This window comes from Penicillium rubens, assembly GCF_028828025.1.
Source record: "Penicillium rubens strain IBT 27055 chromosome Unknown utg000002l_segment0_segment0, whole genome shotgun sequence".
NCBI classification, from domain to species: Eukaryota; Fungi; Ascomycota; class Eurotiomycetes; order Eurotiales; family Aspergillaceae; genus Penicillium; species Penicillium rubens.
This window is the reverse complement of record NW_026890600.1, coordinates 6,381,070-6,392,506: the sequence shown is the minus strand read 5'-3', so window position 1 is coordinate 6,392,506 and position 11,437 is coordinate 6,381,070. Positions and strand designations below refer to the sequence as shown.

General features: G+C 51.3%; 4 protein-coding genes across 4 annotated transcripts; 1 reads left to right on the top strand and 3 right to left on the bottom strand.

Moving 5' to 3' along the window:
• Positions 1 to 397: 397 nt before the first annotated feature.
• N7525_004903 (uncharacterized protein) lies at positions 398 to 2,230 on the top strand (the record flags this gene model as incomplete). Its single annotated transcript, XM_002565345.1, has 3 exons — positions 398 to 421; positions 466 to 591; positions 659 to 2,230. The coding sequence occupies 3 exons, from the start codon at positions 398 to 400 to the stop codon at positions 2,228 to 2,230; spliced, it is 1,722 nt and encodes a 573-aa protein (XP_002565391.1).
• A 470-nt stretch (positions 2,231 to 2,700) lies between these two features.
• Positions 2,701 to 5,645, bottom strand: N7525_004902 (uncharacterized protein; the record flags this gene model as incomplete). The annotated part of the gene is made up of 11 exons (XM_061213211.1): positions 2,701 to 3,481; positions 3,541 to 3,779; positions 3,834 to 4,131; positions 4,185 to 4,400; positions 4,457 to 4,525; positions 4,577 to 4,764; positions 4,816 to 4,923; positions 4,990 to 5,066; positions 5,134 to 5,241; positions 5,316 to 5,408; positions 5,468 to 5,645. 11 exons carry the CDS (start codon positions 5,643 to 5,645, stop codon positions 2,701 to 2,703), a joined length of 2,355 nt encoding a protein of 784 aa, XP_061070232.1.
• Positions 5,646 to 6,455: 810 nt separating this feature from the next.
• Positions 6,456 to 8,901, bottom strand: N7525_004901 (DUF803 domain membrane protein; the record flags this gene model as incomplete). The annotated part of the gene is made up of 2 exons (XM_002565347.1): positions 6,456 to 7,921; positions 7,992 to 8,901. The coding sequence occupies 2 exons, from the start codon at positions 8,899 to 8,901 to the stop codon at positions 6,456 to 6,458; spliced, it is 2,376 nt and encodes a 791-aa protein (XP_002565393.1).
• A 723-nt stretch (positions 8,902 to 9,624) lies between these two features.
• N7525_004900 (WD40 repeat domain-containing protein) lies at positions 9,625 to 11,385 on the bottom strand (the record flags this gene model as incomplete). Its single annotated transcript, XM_002565348.1, has 1 exon — positions 9,625 to 11,385. The coding sequence occupies one exon, from the start codon at positions 11,383 to 11,385 to the stop codon at positions 9,625 to 9,627; it is 1,761 nt and encodes a 586-aa protein (XP_002565394.1).
• Positions 11,386 to 11,437: the final 52 nt, after the last annotated feature.

Here is an 11,437-nt window from a genome sequence, read left to right as displayed (position 1 = left end):
TGTAGCTACTGCTCTACATTTCCTACTGCATATATATTCTCCCTATTTCCCCCTCCATCAAGGTAGTAGAATGGCCTGACAGTATAGCTATAAGCATCTAGTCCTCTCCGCTTCTCCACTGTGTAGAATGTGGATGTAACTGGACACATTTGCTGCTTTCGGTTTAACTGAATAGACAGTATTTGTTCTATAATATCGATCTAGGAGTATTACTTTCAAGGGTTACCTCTTACCTCGTGTACTTCAATTTACCTCACTGTATCTGGTCCCCTCGTGTTACTGTCATCTCCATTCACAGTGCATAACGTCACTTCTCCAACATTCCCCGGATAAATCCCATCAAAGGAATGCACCTGATTTTTCTCTCTTAAGTCCTGCAGGTGAACTTATTTTCGTCATGGAAGTAGCTCCTTTGGCCCTGGTAAGACCTCAACCCCTCATTTTCAGGATAATCTGACCGGCCAGGCCCACACTCATGCCCGGAACGCAGTACTTGAGACTCGCAAGGCCAACCCAGTCGCTGCCAGCGAGGAACATGATCTAGCTGCTGGTGAATTTGCAACCGCTGCACAGAGCAGCTCCGACCATGAGGTGAGTCTTGATTGAGGAGAAGATCTGCCCCCGCCCCCGGCTCGGCGATGAGCTAACGCGTCATAAGGCCCTACGGACCCTACGCTTGCTCGAAACTCACCATAAGAAGCTCGCCGAAATCCTCCGATTCCAGCATGAACATCCATCTAACACCCCTGCTGAACCGGCATCTGCTACTGCCACCTCAACATTAGCGACTCAGCAAACTACAGCCGAGACCGGGGGCACAAAGAGCGCAGTGAGCCAGGATGCACATCTACCACCAAGATTGGTAGGCAACGCTCGTCTGCCAAGTCGGGATAAATCCTCTATTGCTAGTAACTTAGCATCCGCCCGAGGAATCCCATCGCACCCCCGACGTGGGTCGCCCGTGTCGCCTACACTTACATCGCAACATGTCGCGGCAAAGATGACCGAGGCGCCACAGAGGGCTAAAGTCGGTGAAGCAAGGTTACGTGACGGAGCAGCAAAAAGTCGACAAAGTCGTATTTCTACACCCAGACAACCATGGTCTCCCCCGACACCCAGTACTGAGGTGGTTTCCCAGCAAAGTGTACCTCCTAGTGCAGCTGAACCCGGCGGATCGAAAGATAAGCCCGCAATTACCGATGAAGCATTCAATCGCTTCTACTCGGCCTTCGGGGGACTGGTTTCCAAGGTGTCTGGACCTTTGGCATTTGCAGGGATTCAAATGGGGCCTACGGATCCAGTCCGCGCTGAACAGAGCCGCAAGTCCTCAGCCGAGGTGAAAGTGGACCGCGATCATGCTGTTCTAGATCGGTCCATGACTGCAGGTGAGCCGGACGTGAACAAGCTCTTCTCTCGAGCTGCATTGCGCTCGATTCGGGACGGTTCTGGTGCAGGTCCTGGGAACCCAGCAGAATCATTCTATGTAGTGCCAACTACGGGTGGGACCATGTCATACGCTGGGATCCTCACCCGAGCTGACAAGCAGGCACGCAGAAATAGCATTGAGGATGGTGACGATGACTTTGTGGATGCTCGGGAGACCCCTTCATCTCCTGAAATGCGTCACAGTGCCAGTGGTTCACGCGTATGGGCGGGACGCCGCGGCGCATCCGATAAGCTCACTGCTCCACAGACACATAAGACAATGGAAGAGATGCAGATGGAGAATGAGACCTTGAGGAATTTGACCGATTCACTGGCGACACGATTGCATATGTGGGAGGTGAGCGCGCAATCTTCGTCGATGGCGCTTCAGCAATCAATCCGAATGATGCACCGCCAGAGCGGCGGAACACCTGATTATGCCCAGCCTTCAACGGCCACTACCTCTCCTGTTGCTACGCTGACTGCGCCGCCGGCTGCGGCTGATACTGATGCGCGGATCAAAGAACTGGAGGAGCAGATCCAGCGCAGTGAGAAGAAACTTGAAACTGCCACTCACGAGAATGACAAGCTTAAAAATGTCCTTGGGCGTTACCGGGACCGCTGGGAGAAATTGAAAGAGGGTGCTAAAACTCGAAGAGCGGAGGGTCGCTCTGGTGACAGTCAAAGCAACCCACCTGCAAGTGGTGCTAGCAAGCCGTCCGCCCCCTCAGTCTCTCCAGATCCCGGTCGAGGCCCCTCTACCGGTCAAGCTGACTCTCGTGCTGCGGGTGATAACCCGGCATAGTCCGGCAACATCCATTCTCGGTGGTTGGAAACGGCGTTTGGTCCTCTAATGCTATCCTCTTTTACAAGATATGATATCCCCCTAACACAATTTATGAAGCTTTGAATCCATTTCGTTTTGATCCGACCGATAGTTCAGTAGCCATTCGATTTCTCGTCTAATCTCAGCCTAGTGGAATTAGCCGGAGGGGATAGAGTATGTTTGATACCTAGGTGAAATGATGATCAGTGTAGAATAGTATCCAAAGTTACATATCCACATCGAGAAATACAATACGCTCGGGGTACGTTGAGCAGGACAATGTAGAGACCATCCAAGAGGATGCGAATGAATATCTGAGAAATCTCAAGCTTTCATTTCCAAATATGACGCGAGATATATACAACGAGTGATGCGACACGCACGAAGCAACTCACACATCGGACTATATACTAAGAACTAACTTCCCTTCAACGTAGACATCACAACGATCACTGAACAATAAACGTAGCATTACCACGAATATCCTCGGAGCTGCTGCCCACAAGGACAGTGAACTGACCGGGCTCAACAACATACTTCATCCGAGTATTCCAGAGACCAATATCCTCAACCTTGATAGGAATCTCAACAGTCTTAGTCTCCCCAGCCGGAATAACCACCTTCTTGAAGCCCTTGAGCTGACGATTAGGAACAACAACAGTGGCAATATCATCCTGGATGTAGGCCTGCACAACTTCCGTACCGTCACGAGTAGCATGGGTATTAGTCACATCAACGCTGACAGTGACAGTCTTCTCAGATGCAGAGATCTTGCTCTTGTCGATCTTGATATCTCCATACTTGAAGGTGGAATAACTCTTGCCATAGCCGAAGGGGTACCACGGCGAGGCGTCACCGAGTACGTACGAGTGGCCGAATACCAGAGTCCCGTTTTCATACTCGTGGCCTACGTCACCCATAGAGCGTCCGGAGTTGAGGTAGTCGTAGAAGATTGGGAGATTGCCCACGTAGCGGGGGAAGCTGACAGACAGCTTGCCGGATGGGTTGTAGTCTCCGAAGAGGACGTCAGCAAGGGCGTTTCCGCCCTGTTCGGATGGATAGAACTGTTGCACCAGGGCAGCGGTTGAGTTCGAGATCCAGGTGTCTGTGATGGGCTTGCCGCTTGACAGGACGACGATTGTTGGCACGCCCGTGTCAGCGATGGCCTTGATCAGAGGTCCTTGGGCGCCCACAAGGGACAAATCGTTTGCATCAACGTGTTCGCCAGTCCTTTGCATGTGTTAGTATTGGGACTTAGATATATCTTGAGGCAAGGTCGGTTCACTCACGTTGCGTTCAGTCCTGCCCAGAGTTCTTTCTGGTCGCGCGACCAGGTTCCTACAACCACGACAGCAACGTCGGATTTCTTTGCCGCCTCGATTGCCTCCTCGAAGCCTGACTGGTCGTTGCTTGCTCGGTCGCATCCCTGGGCATAATGGACCTGGGCTTCGTCGTCAACTGCAGCCTTGATACCTTCGAGGGGAGTGACGCCCCGGTACTGACTCCTGTAGACGACATAGTCACCATACTATACACCTCATTAATATCCAGTCTAACAAGCGAAATAGGTTTGTTGACTTACGTTCATGAGACCGCCAGCCATAGGCCCAATGACCGCAATGTTACTCGACTTCTTCAGAGGCAAGATGTCTTCGTGGTTCTCAAGCAGAACGATAGACTCTTTATCCAAGTCTCTTGCAAGTTCCACAGCTTCGGGGCTGTTGATCAGCGTACGCCACTCGTCCTTAGGTGCAGCGGGGTACGGGTTCTCAAAGAGACCCATTTCAAACTTGGCCCGAAGCAACCTAGCGACAGCAGTGTCAACGACCGCAATATCGAGCTTGCCGGACTCGACAAGCTCGGGGATCTTTTGAAAGTTGCTGTTCGCCAGTTAGTGTCTATAGCTGTATCGTTTGATTTCAACGGAGCTTACAATGAACCGCCTCCCATCTCAACATCGGTTCCAGCATTCAGCAGCTGCGTGGTAACCGCTTCCATGTCAATAGGATCGCTCTCACAAAGTTTGAAGTACGCGCACACTCTGTCACTTCCACCGGCGTCGGTCATGACGAAGTACTCATATCCCCATTCTTCTCTCAGGATCTCAGTGAGAGTGTGGTAGTCAGAGACGGCTGGAATACCATCCCATCTAGAAACGGATGTTAGGATGATGGTATAAGACAAAGCTGACTAGGCTGGACTTACGAGTGGTACGCAGCCATGATCGACCAAGCACCGGCATCGACGATAGCTCGCTTGAAAGGAGGCAGCCACCTATGCAATGATTAGAGAACTATTCAGACCCTGGGTCTAGGGCTGGCATACGTTGTGCGCAATTCTCTCTCACCACCGTGAACTGGGCCAGTATTGAGGCCTTGCTCGGGGGCGCTAAAGCCTGCGAAGTGCTTGACCATAGCTGACACATTCTTGCCCTGCACTCCCTTAACGTAGCTATACCCGTATTCGCCGGAGAGGAAAGGGTCCTCGGAGAAGCCTTCTTCGACCTTTTCCCTCTGTTGTTAGCTTCATTGCGCTGAATATAGTAACATGAAGATGAAACCCACCCGACCAAATCGAAGTTCACGAGCAAGGTCAACAACAGGAGCGAAGAGCTGATTAACACCCAGGGCTTTGGCTTCTTGTGCGATTATTTCTGCCATTTTTTCGACAAGCTGCGCAATATCGTGTCAGACCTCAAACGCAGTATGTATGACAGTGCAAGTATAATATCCACTTACCTCTGTGTTCCAAGAGCATCCGTACGCAATGGGCGAATTGAAGATGGTGGCATTACCAATCAAAAACCCGTGGATACCTGGTGCATGACATGTCATGAGCTTGGGATACAATATACCTCGAGACTATATTCTTGAAGCACATACCCTCCGTCTGAACTAGCGCAGGAATTCCTAGAGTTGTGTTGTGGATGAGGTAGTCCTGGGCTTTCTTAATGTTGTCGGAGATCCAATCCCAAGAAACAGGGTACCCGACTGCAAAGCATTAGTATTTGTGTTTCTGCGAACTGATACAAAAGGATCTAACAGCTAAACAGGGAATTTCATACCATAGAACGAGCCTGCCTTCAGCTCCATGTTGGTGACCAGGCCGGTGTAGTTGAATTCCCCCGAGGTTTGGTTCATCCAATTCGTAACATCACCTGTACAAGAATTCATCAGCAATTAGAACTTCCCTATGGCGGTTTGAGATAAGCCATACCTTGAATCAACTGGGCCCTCTTGTCCTCGATGGTCATCCGGCTCAGCAAGTCCTTCACTCTCTTTTCCACTGGAGCATTGGCATCCTTGTAAAGAGGACTGTGGCTCGGTTTCCCCAAAGCTATGGCAGCAAAGAGCTGCAGGAGCAACAGCCCACTGGAAAGCAGATTGGCCACCATGTCGATGAGAAGATAACCACTTGTTTTCCAAATTCAATGGCCAAGGGCTGTTGTCAACTGGCTATCGTGAGATTGGAAGGAAGAAAAGAAAATTGTTGGGGAAGCTCTTGCATATAACACCCTTGCACTGCGGAGACAGGTAATTCAACTAGAGACTGGTCGCATTGCATGATTTAATGATCACTAATTGAGGTAAGTTTTACCATTGGGCATCGGAAATGAAACCGTCTTCAGCAAAGGGATCAGCTAGTCTCCACGGCTGCAGTAGTGTCCTGCATGGCGTTGTTTCAACCGAGCTAGCACTATCAGGAGACGGAGCAATACCCCGCCGGCACTCTGGAATGGTGTTCTCGGATTGAGGGGAAAGGCCTGCTTTCCGGCTGAAATGACTTAAGAAGTGGAGGGTAATCAAGACATCTGGGGTATCTCTCCTGGGCGATGGTGCGTGCTCTCAGCTTTTTCCACCTATTAGGGCTGCCTCTCTTCCTCCGGGGGAGTGAGATACACCCGGAACTCTGGTTTGAAGAATTATGTGTGGTAGGTGAGCAATATACAACGTAGATAAATTAAAAGAATAAGAGGCTAAAGGCAAGATAGGTGGCTAGTAACGCTGAACCCTCCTTTGTGGGTGAAGTATACAGGGTGAAAAGAAATGATACATTGACAAAATATTAAACATATATCCGCAGAATGCAATGCCAATTACAAAAATATGCCGAAAGGAATCTACCCGGAAGAAGAACACGAAGGGGAATAATGAAGGAAAGGGGGAGGTGTATAATGCATCAGAGCTAGGGAGCTTTGGGTTGATTATCGCCGAGCTTCCGTCTCGGCGTCAAAATCACCGGTGTTGCGACTTGGCTCGGGCTGTGTCTCATTCTCTGGTGTTGGCGTCCCCGTTGCAGCGACACTGTCGGCGGTTTTAGTGTTTTGGGCTTTACGAAGGGCACCACCTAGCCACGCAAGCCCGCCACTCCACGAGTCACTCAAGCTGCGAAGACGAGTCACATCTGCGTTGATCGGTTGTTTTGGTGTAGTATCTATTTCTGTCGCAAGAGCTTGGGTCGAGCGGCCAGCCTCCGCGGGTCTATCCGCTAGGTTAGTGGCCGACTGAAGTCGAGCAGTTGCAAGGGAAAGCGCCGCGTCGCTATTGCCTTCGAGGGATGGATCTGCAAAAGCGCCGTCGAGTTGACGCCGACGTCCCACTCTGCGCCTTGTCCGATCCTTGATAGGGCTACCGTCGCCACGCCGGATAGAATCAGCAATCACCGCAGTGAAGCCACCGGAAAGTGTGGGAAGCAGAGGCCCGGGGGAGAAACGATGGGAGAGAGAGCTGCGCAAACCATGTCGCGATGGTGTCTCAAGGAGAGTGTTATTGCGAATAGCGTGGCTGGCTTGATCTAAGAGCGTGGTGGGGGTTGAAGCACGTCGTACAGTACTGACGTTATCATGGGCGCCCGCTGCTTCTTCAAGACCGGGCGCAGGAGGGAACCGCAGAAGGACTGTTGAGGCTTGCGCCGCTTCGTCTTCCTGCCCAGGAGGAGTAACAGGGCGGATATCAGACTGTGGGGTCACGACAGCCTGATCTTCGATGTCTGCCCATGGATTGGACATGCGAGATGGGGGCCGCAATGGTGAAGTGTAATCAAACGACGGAGCAGACAGAGGAGACTCATCGGTTAAAGATCCACGAGGCGAAGAGGGTGCAGCGGAAATTACACCTCTAGGAGTAGACTGATCATCATCAACCCCATCAGTGCTCAATATGGAGCCCCTTGGGGACTGTGGAACGTCATATTGTGCTTCTATAGAAACGCCTGATGTCTTCGGCAGTTGAGGACCAGGCGGGGGCGAATCAATTCTGTCATAATACCGTTCACCATTGAGTAAACCAATGGACCCCTCCTCGTCTTCGGATGAAAATGACGACTCATTGTCGGCGGCGACTCTGCCGCTCGTGATGAAGTAAACTCCCAGGAAAGTCAACAGACATCCGCCAACAAACTTTGCCGCGCGCTGGGCCGTTATCGATTCAAAATCACGGTAAAGGACCGCACTTCCAATGATGACAGCGAGAGTGAAGAGAACAAACTGCGTCGGAATCACCTGGGTGGAATCGAAGCGCTGCAGAGCACGATTGATGTAACGGATTTGCATCAATGCACTGGAGACAAGAACGAAGACCAGCAGATAGGTAATAGGGAATGTAATAACATGCCATAACGTGCCAGACAGAAGCGAAGAGACACCTTTCGTAGAAAGAGCCGTGTATCCGCCTGTTTTATACGGTTAGAAACAAGACCAAGAAGAACTGAGCCCAAACACTAGGAATTGCTAGAAACTTACCAAATAATGCAACGAGCCCAACATCTATCAGAATCGATCGCGATCCATACTGATGGCTTGCCCACATCAGGCCGATAATCAAGGACGTGGTCAGCCCGAGATAGAGCTCGAACTCCCATCGCGTGATGCTCGCCCAGATTTCACCAGGCCCAATTTGTTCTTCGGACGATTTAGCACTGAGAACAACAACGACGGCACCAGCAACAGAGACGATCACGCCCCAGAGATCGCGCTTGCGGAATTTTTCCTTGAGCAAGCATGGCGCAATAATACAATTTGATATTAAAGCCACAACGCCCAACGGAGAAACAATCGACGCCGGTGCAAAGCCGTAGGCCATGAAGTTGCCCATTTCGCCCACAACCATGAGCACGATTCCGACCCACCAGTACGGAGACTTGAGGTAGGATTTGCGGTTGCCGTTTGCGCCATCCTTACTTCCAGTGCTAGTGGCCCGCGAGCTTGAACCAGTGTTCCTCCTTTCGGTGTCGTCGCCATCGTCATCGCGATAAGGTTCGAAGTCATCCTGCTCAGAGTCTCGGTATTGGACCGGGGATCTTCCTCTTAATCCGACGTGCGTTCCGTTTGCAAATCCCCTGCCGCGATTCTTGTCCTGCTCCCATTCTCTTGCTATCCGAATATGCGCGTAGCGTTGGATATTGAGAGCCAATGAGATCAAAACATTGCCGCATAAAGCCGTAATAATTCCAATCAGCGATGACCATTCATGCATGTTTCCCCCGTCGTTCCCATCATGATTATGAGGAGTCCCTGAGGTGGAGTTTGATGGCGCGACAAAAATTTGGTGGATAGAAGAAGCCGCGGATATGGATGATCTCGACGGGGAGATGGCCGAAGAAAGAAGACCGGGCAGCAGGCTTGCTACCAGCGATGACTGGGAAGATGCCATCCGTTCGTCTGAAATGATGCGATCCAAATATTCGAGTACTGTTTATCGTACGTCTTGGCGGGGAAGCTCTTTTGGTTGTCAAGCACCCCTTACACACCCCAGCTGTCCGGCGGGTACGGCCGATCAAAACGAACCCCCAGATTCGATGGTGAGCATTTGATCTCAAGTCGCAAACGACAGCATTGTGTTCCGAGTATTCCGAATTTCTCGCGCGAAATTTGCCACGTCAGATAAGGAGAGTAATGAGTATGAGAGGTTTGGGGAAGCGGCAGCCTTACAGAGCGGAGGTGCGCCGCGGAGATAATTGATATGTCAGCACCAACCCAACCTCCGGGGGAGCCGCTTCCAAGGTCCCTTGCGGTCATTGGAGACTACGCGGTAATTTAACGTTCCACAGTGCAGATACGAATTCAAACAGCGCCAATGCGACGTTTGCGCGAGGTCAAAGCTCGTGCGATTCTCTTCATGGCTACATATCATTGGCGGCTCGGGTGGGCAGTTGGGGATCGTTGGGCTCTTGGGGGACGTCATGGAGCAGCAAAAGAGGGGACAACTCAGAGCGAATGTAAGGAGCTGGGTCTGGTAAGATTCTGGATACTTATGAAACTACAAACTGTACTACATATTGTATATCGCCGAGGCAGTTATATTTGAGTCGTTGCAACCCAACGCAACCCTTCTGATACCGAAAATCATGGTGAGTATGGTACATCTCCAAGCAGATCATCGCTTTGCTTTCTTCTTTTCCGGGCCTTGTTCTTCGCCATCACTCAGTTCCGCGTATATGGCCTTTGGTTGTGTTTCCTTGTATGCCTTGGTGAATACAGGCTCCTTCTCCGCTTTGTCGGCATATTTCAAGAGCGCTTCACGTGGATCCTCATCTCGCATAGAACTAAGTGGAATATGCTCGAGGATGTGTTTTTCATCCGGGGTATTCTTTGCAAACGGTGTCTGCATCGGCAAATGCGGCCGGCGAGGATCCCTCGAGCGACCAGAGGCTGTAAAGCCAACTGTAGGATGACGAGCAGACCTGGTTGCCGAGCTGTAATGCGGAACTCCGTTGGAGCCGACAACCACTGAATCACCTGCCAATCCCTGGTTCAAATCCGTGGTGATGGCAATTTCATCGACGTGGCGGCGCTTTGGCGCCTTGGACATAACCGTCGCTGCGCCCTTCGTGGACATGGTCGGGTTGTAGAGGACGTGGTTTTCAGCATTGGCGGAGCCCGTCATAATTTGGTTGAGCTTTTCATGCCATAGAACAGTAATCAATGGCGACCCCGGTGTTACTGGTGTGACGAGTTCTGGCTTGAGAGTAGCAGGGTTCAAGATATGCAGGTGGCCGGTTTGAGAGCCTGTGATGACATTGGCAGAGGAAGGAGAGAACTGGATGTTGGATGTCGGATAGCGGGAAGATGTCGAGGTATGTGTGACGGTTGTGACTGGAGTCTTGAATTTTCTGGTATCCCAAAGCTTGATCGTATCATCACCACCTCTCGTGATAACAAGCCTTCCATCGGAACTGATATCAAGACCACTTGTCCATGTATCTTTGACATGAGCGTCCCGGATCTCTGCACTGGGTCTTGTGTATGGGCCCTTTCCACTCCACATACATAGACTCCCATCGAGAGCCGCACCTACCAGAATGTCGGTGCCTCCTTGTTTCGGCGAGCCCCATGCGATGGCGGTCATCTTAGTCCGACCAGCGGAGCCAGCCGCCCGTGACTTGTGCACGATCACCTCCCTCTGTGAGCGGCCGACGCTGGCATCCCAGATGCGAATCGTGCTGTCGGTCCCAGCAGTGGCGCATAGGTTAGGATCAGATGGGTTCCATGCACCACAAGTAACCTCAGACACATGTCCTTTGGTATGATGTAAATCTCGTAGATACATATCACCCTTCGCAAATTCTGTGAGTATCTCACCATCGCGGCTGAGAATTCGTGGCTGCGGTGTGGCAGTCACAGCTAGAACATAACTTGGGGAGAGCGGATTGAACGCGGCGTAGTGCAAGGCGTGGGTGTCCTGGGCCGCCGTCGCTTTCTTGGCTGAAGGATCGACGGACTTGAAAGCGCGGAGCGTGGATGGAGTCATTGACGCAAAGTCATGTAGTTTCAGTGTGCAATCGGTAGAACCTGTGATTAGTCGGGCCCCCGAGGGGTCCACGGTCATGGTGGTCACGGCACGTTCATGAGACTTCAGAACGAGCTCATGCGATACGGGAAATTCATCCTCATCATCTGAATCGTCGGAGTCTTCATCGCTATTATCTTCGCTGTCTTTTCGCTCATCATCGCTTCTTCTTTCTTCTGCGCTAGGGGCTGTCGTTGCAGTGCTTAGTTCAGTGGTCTCGGGTTTTGGAGCCGAAATATTGGCACGCTTGGATCGGTCGATCTGGGTCTCAACATCAACAGATTTAGCCTGCTTCCCAAAGCTGGAGGGAAAAAACTTGTTGAATGCTTCCTCGTCGAATTCATCCATGATTGAGTGTGTGAGAGACTTTGCGACAGATGAAGAGAGAGGCTTCGACTTT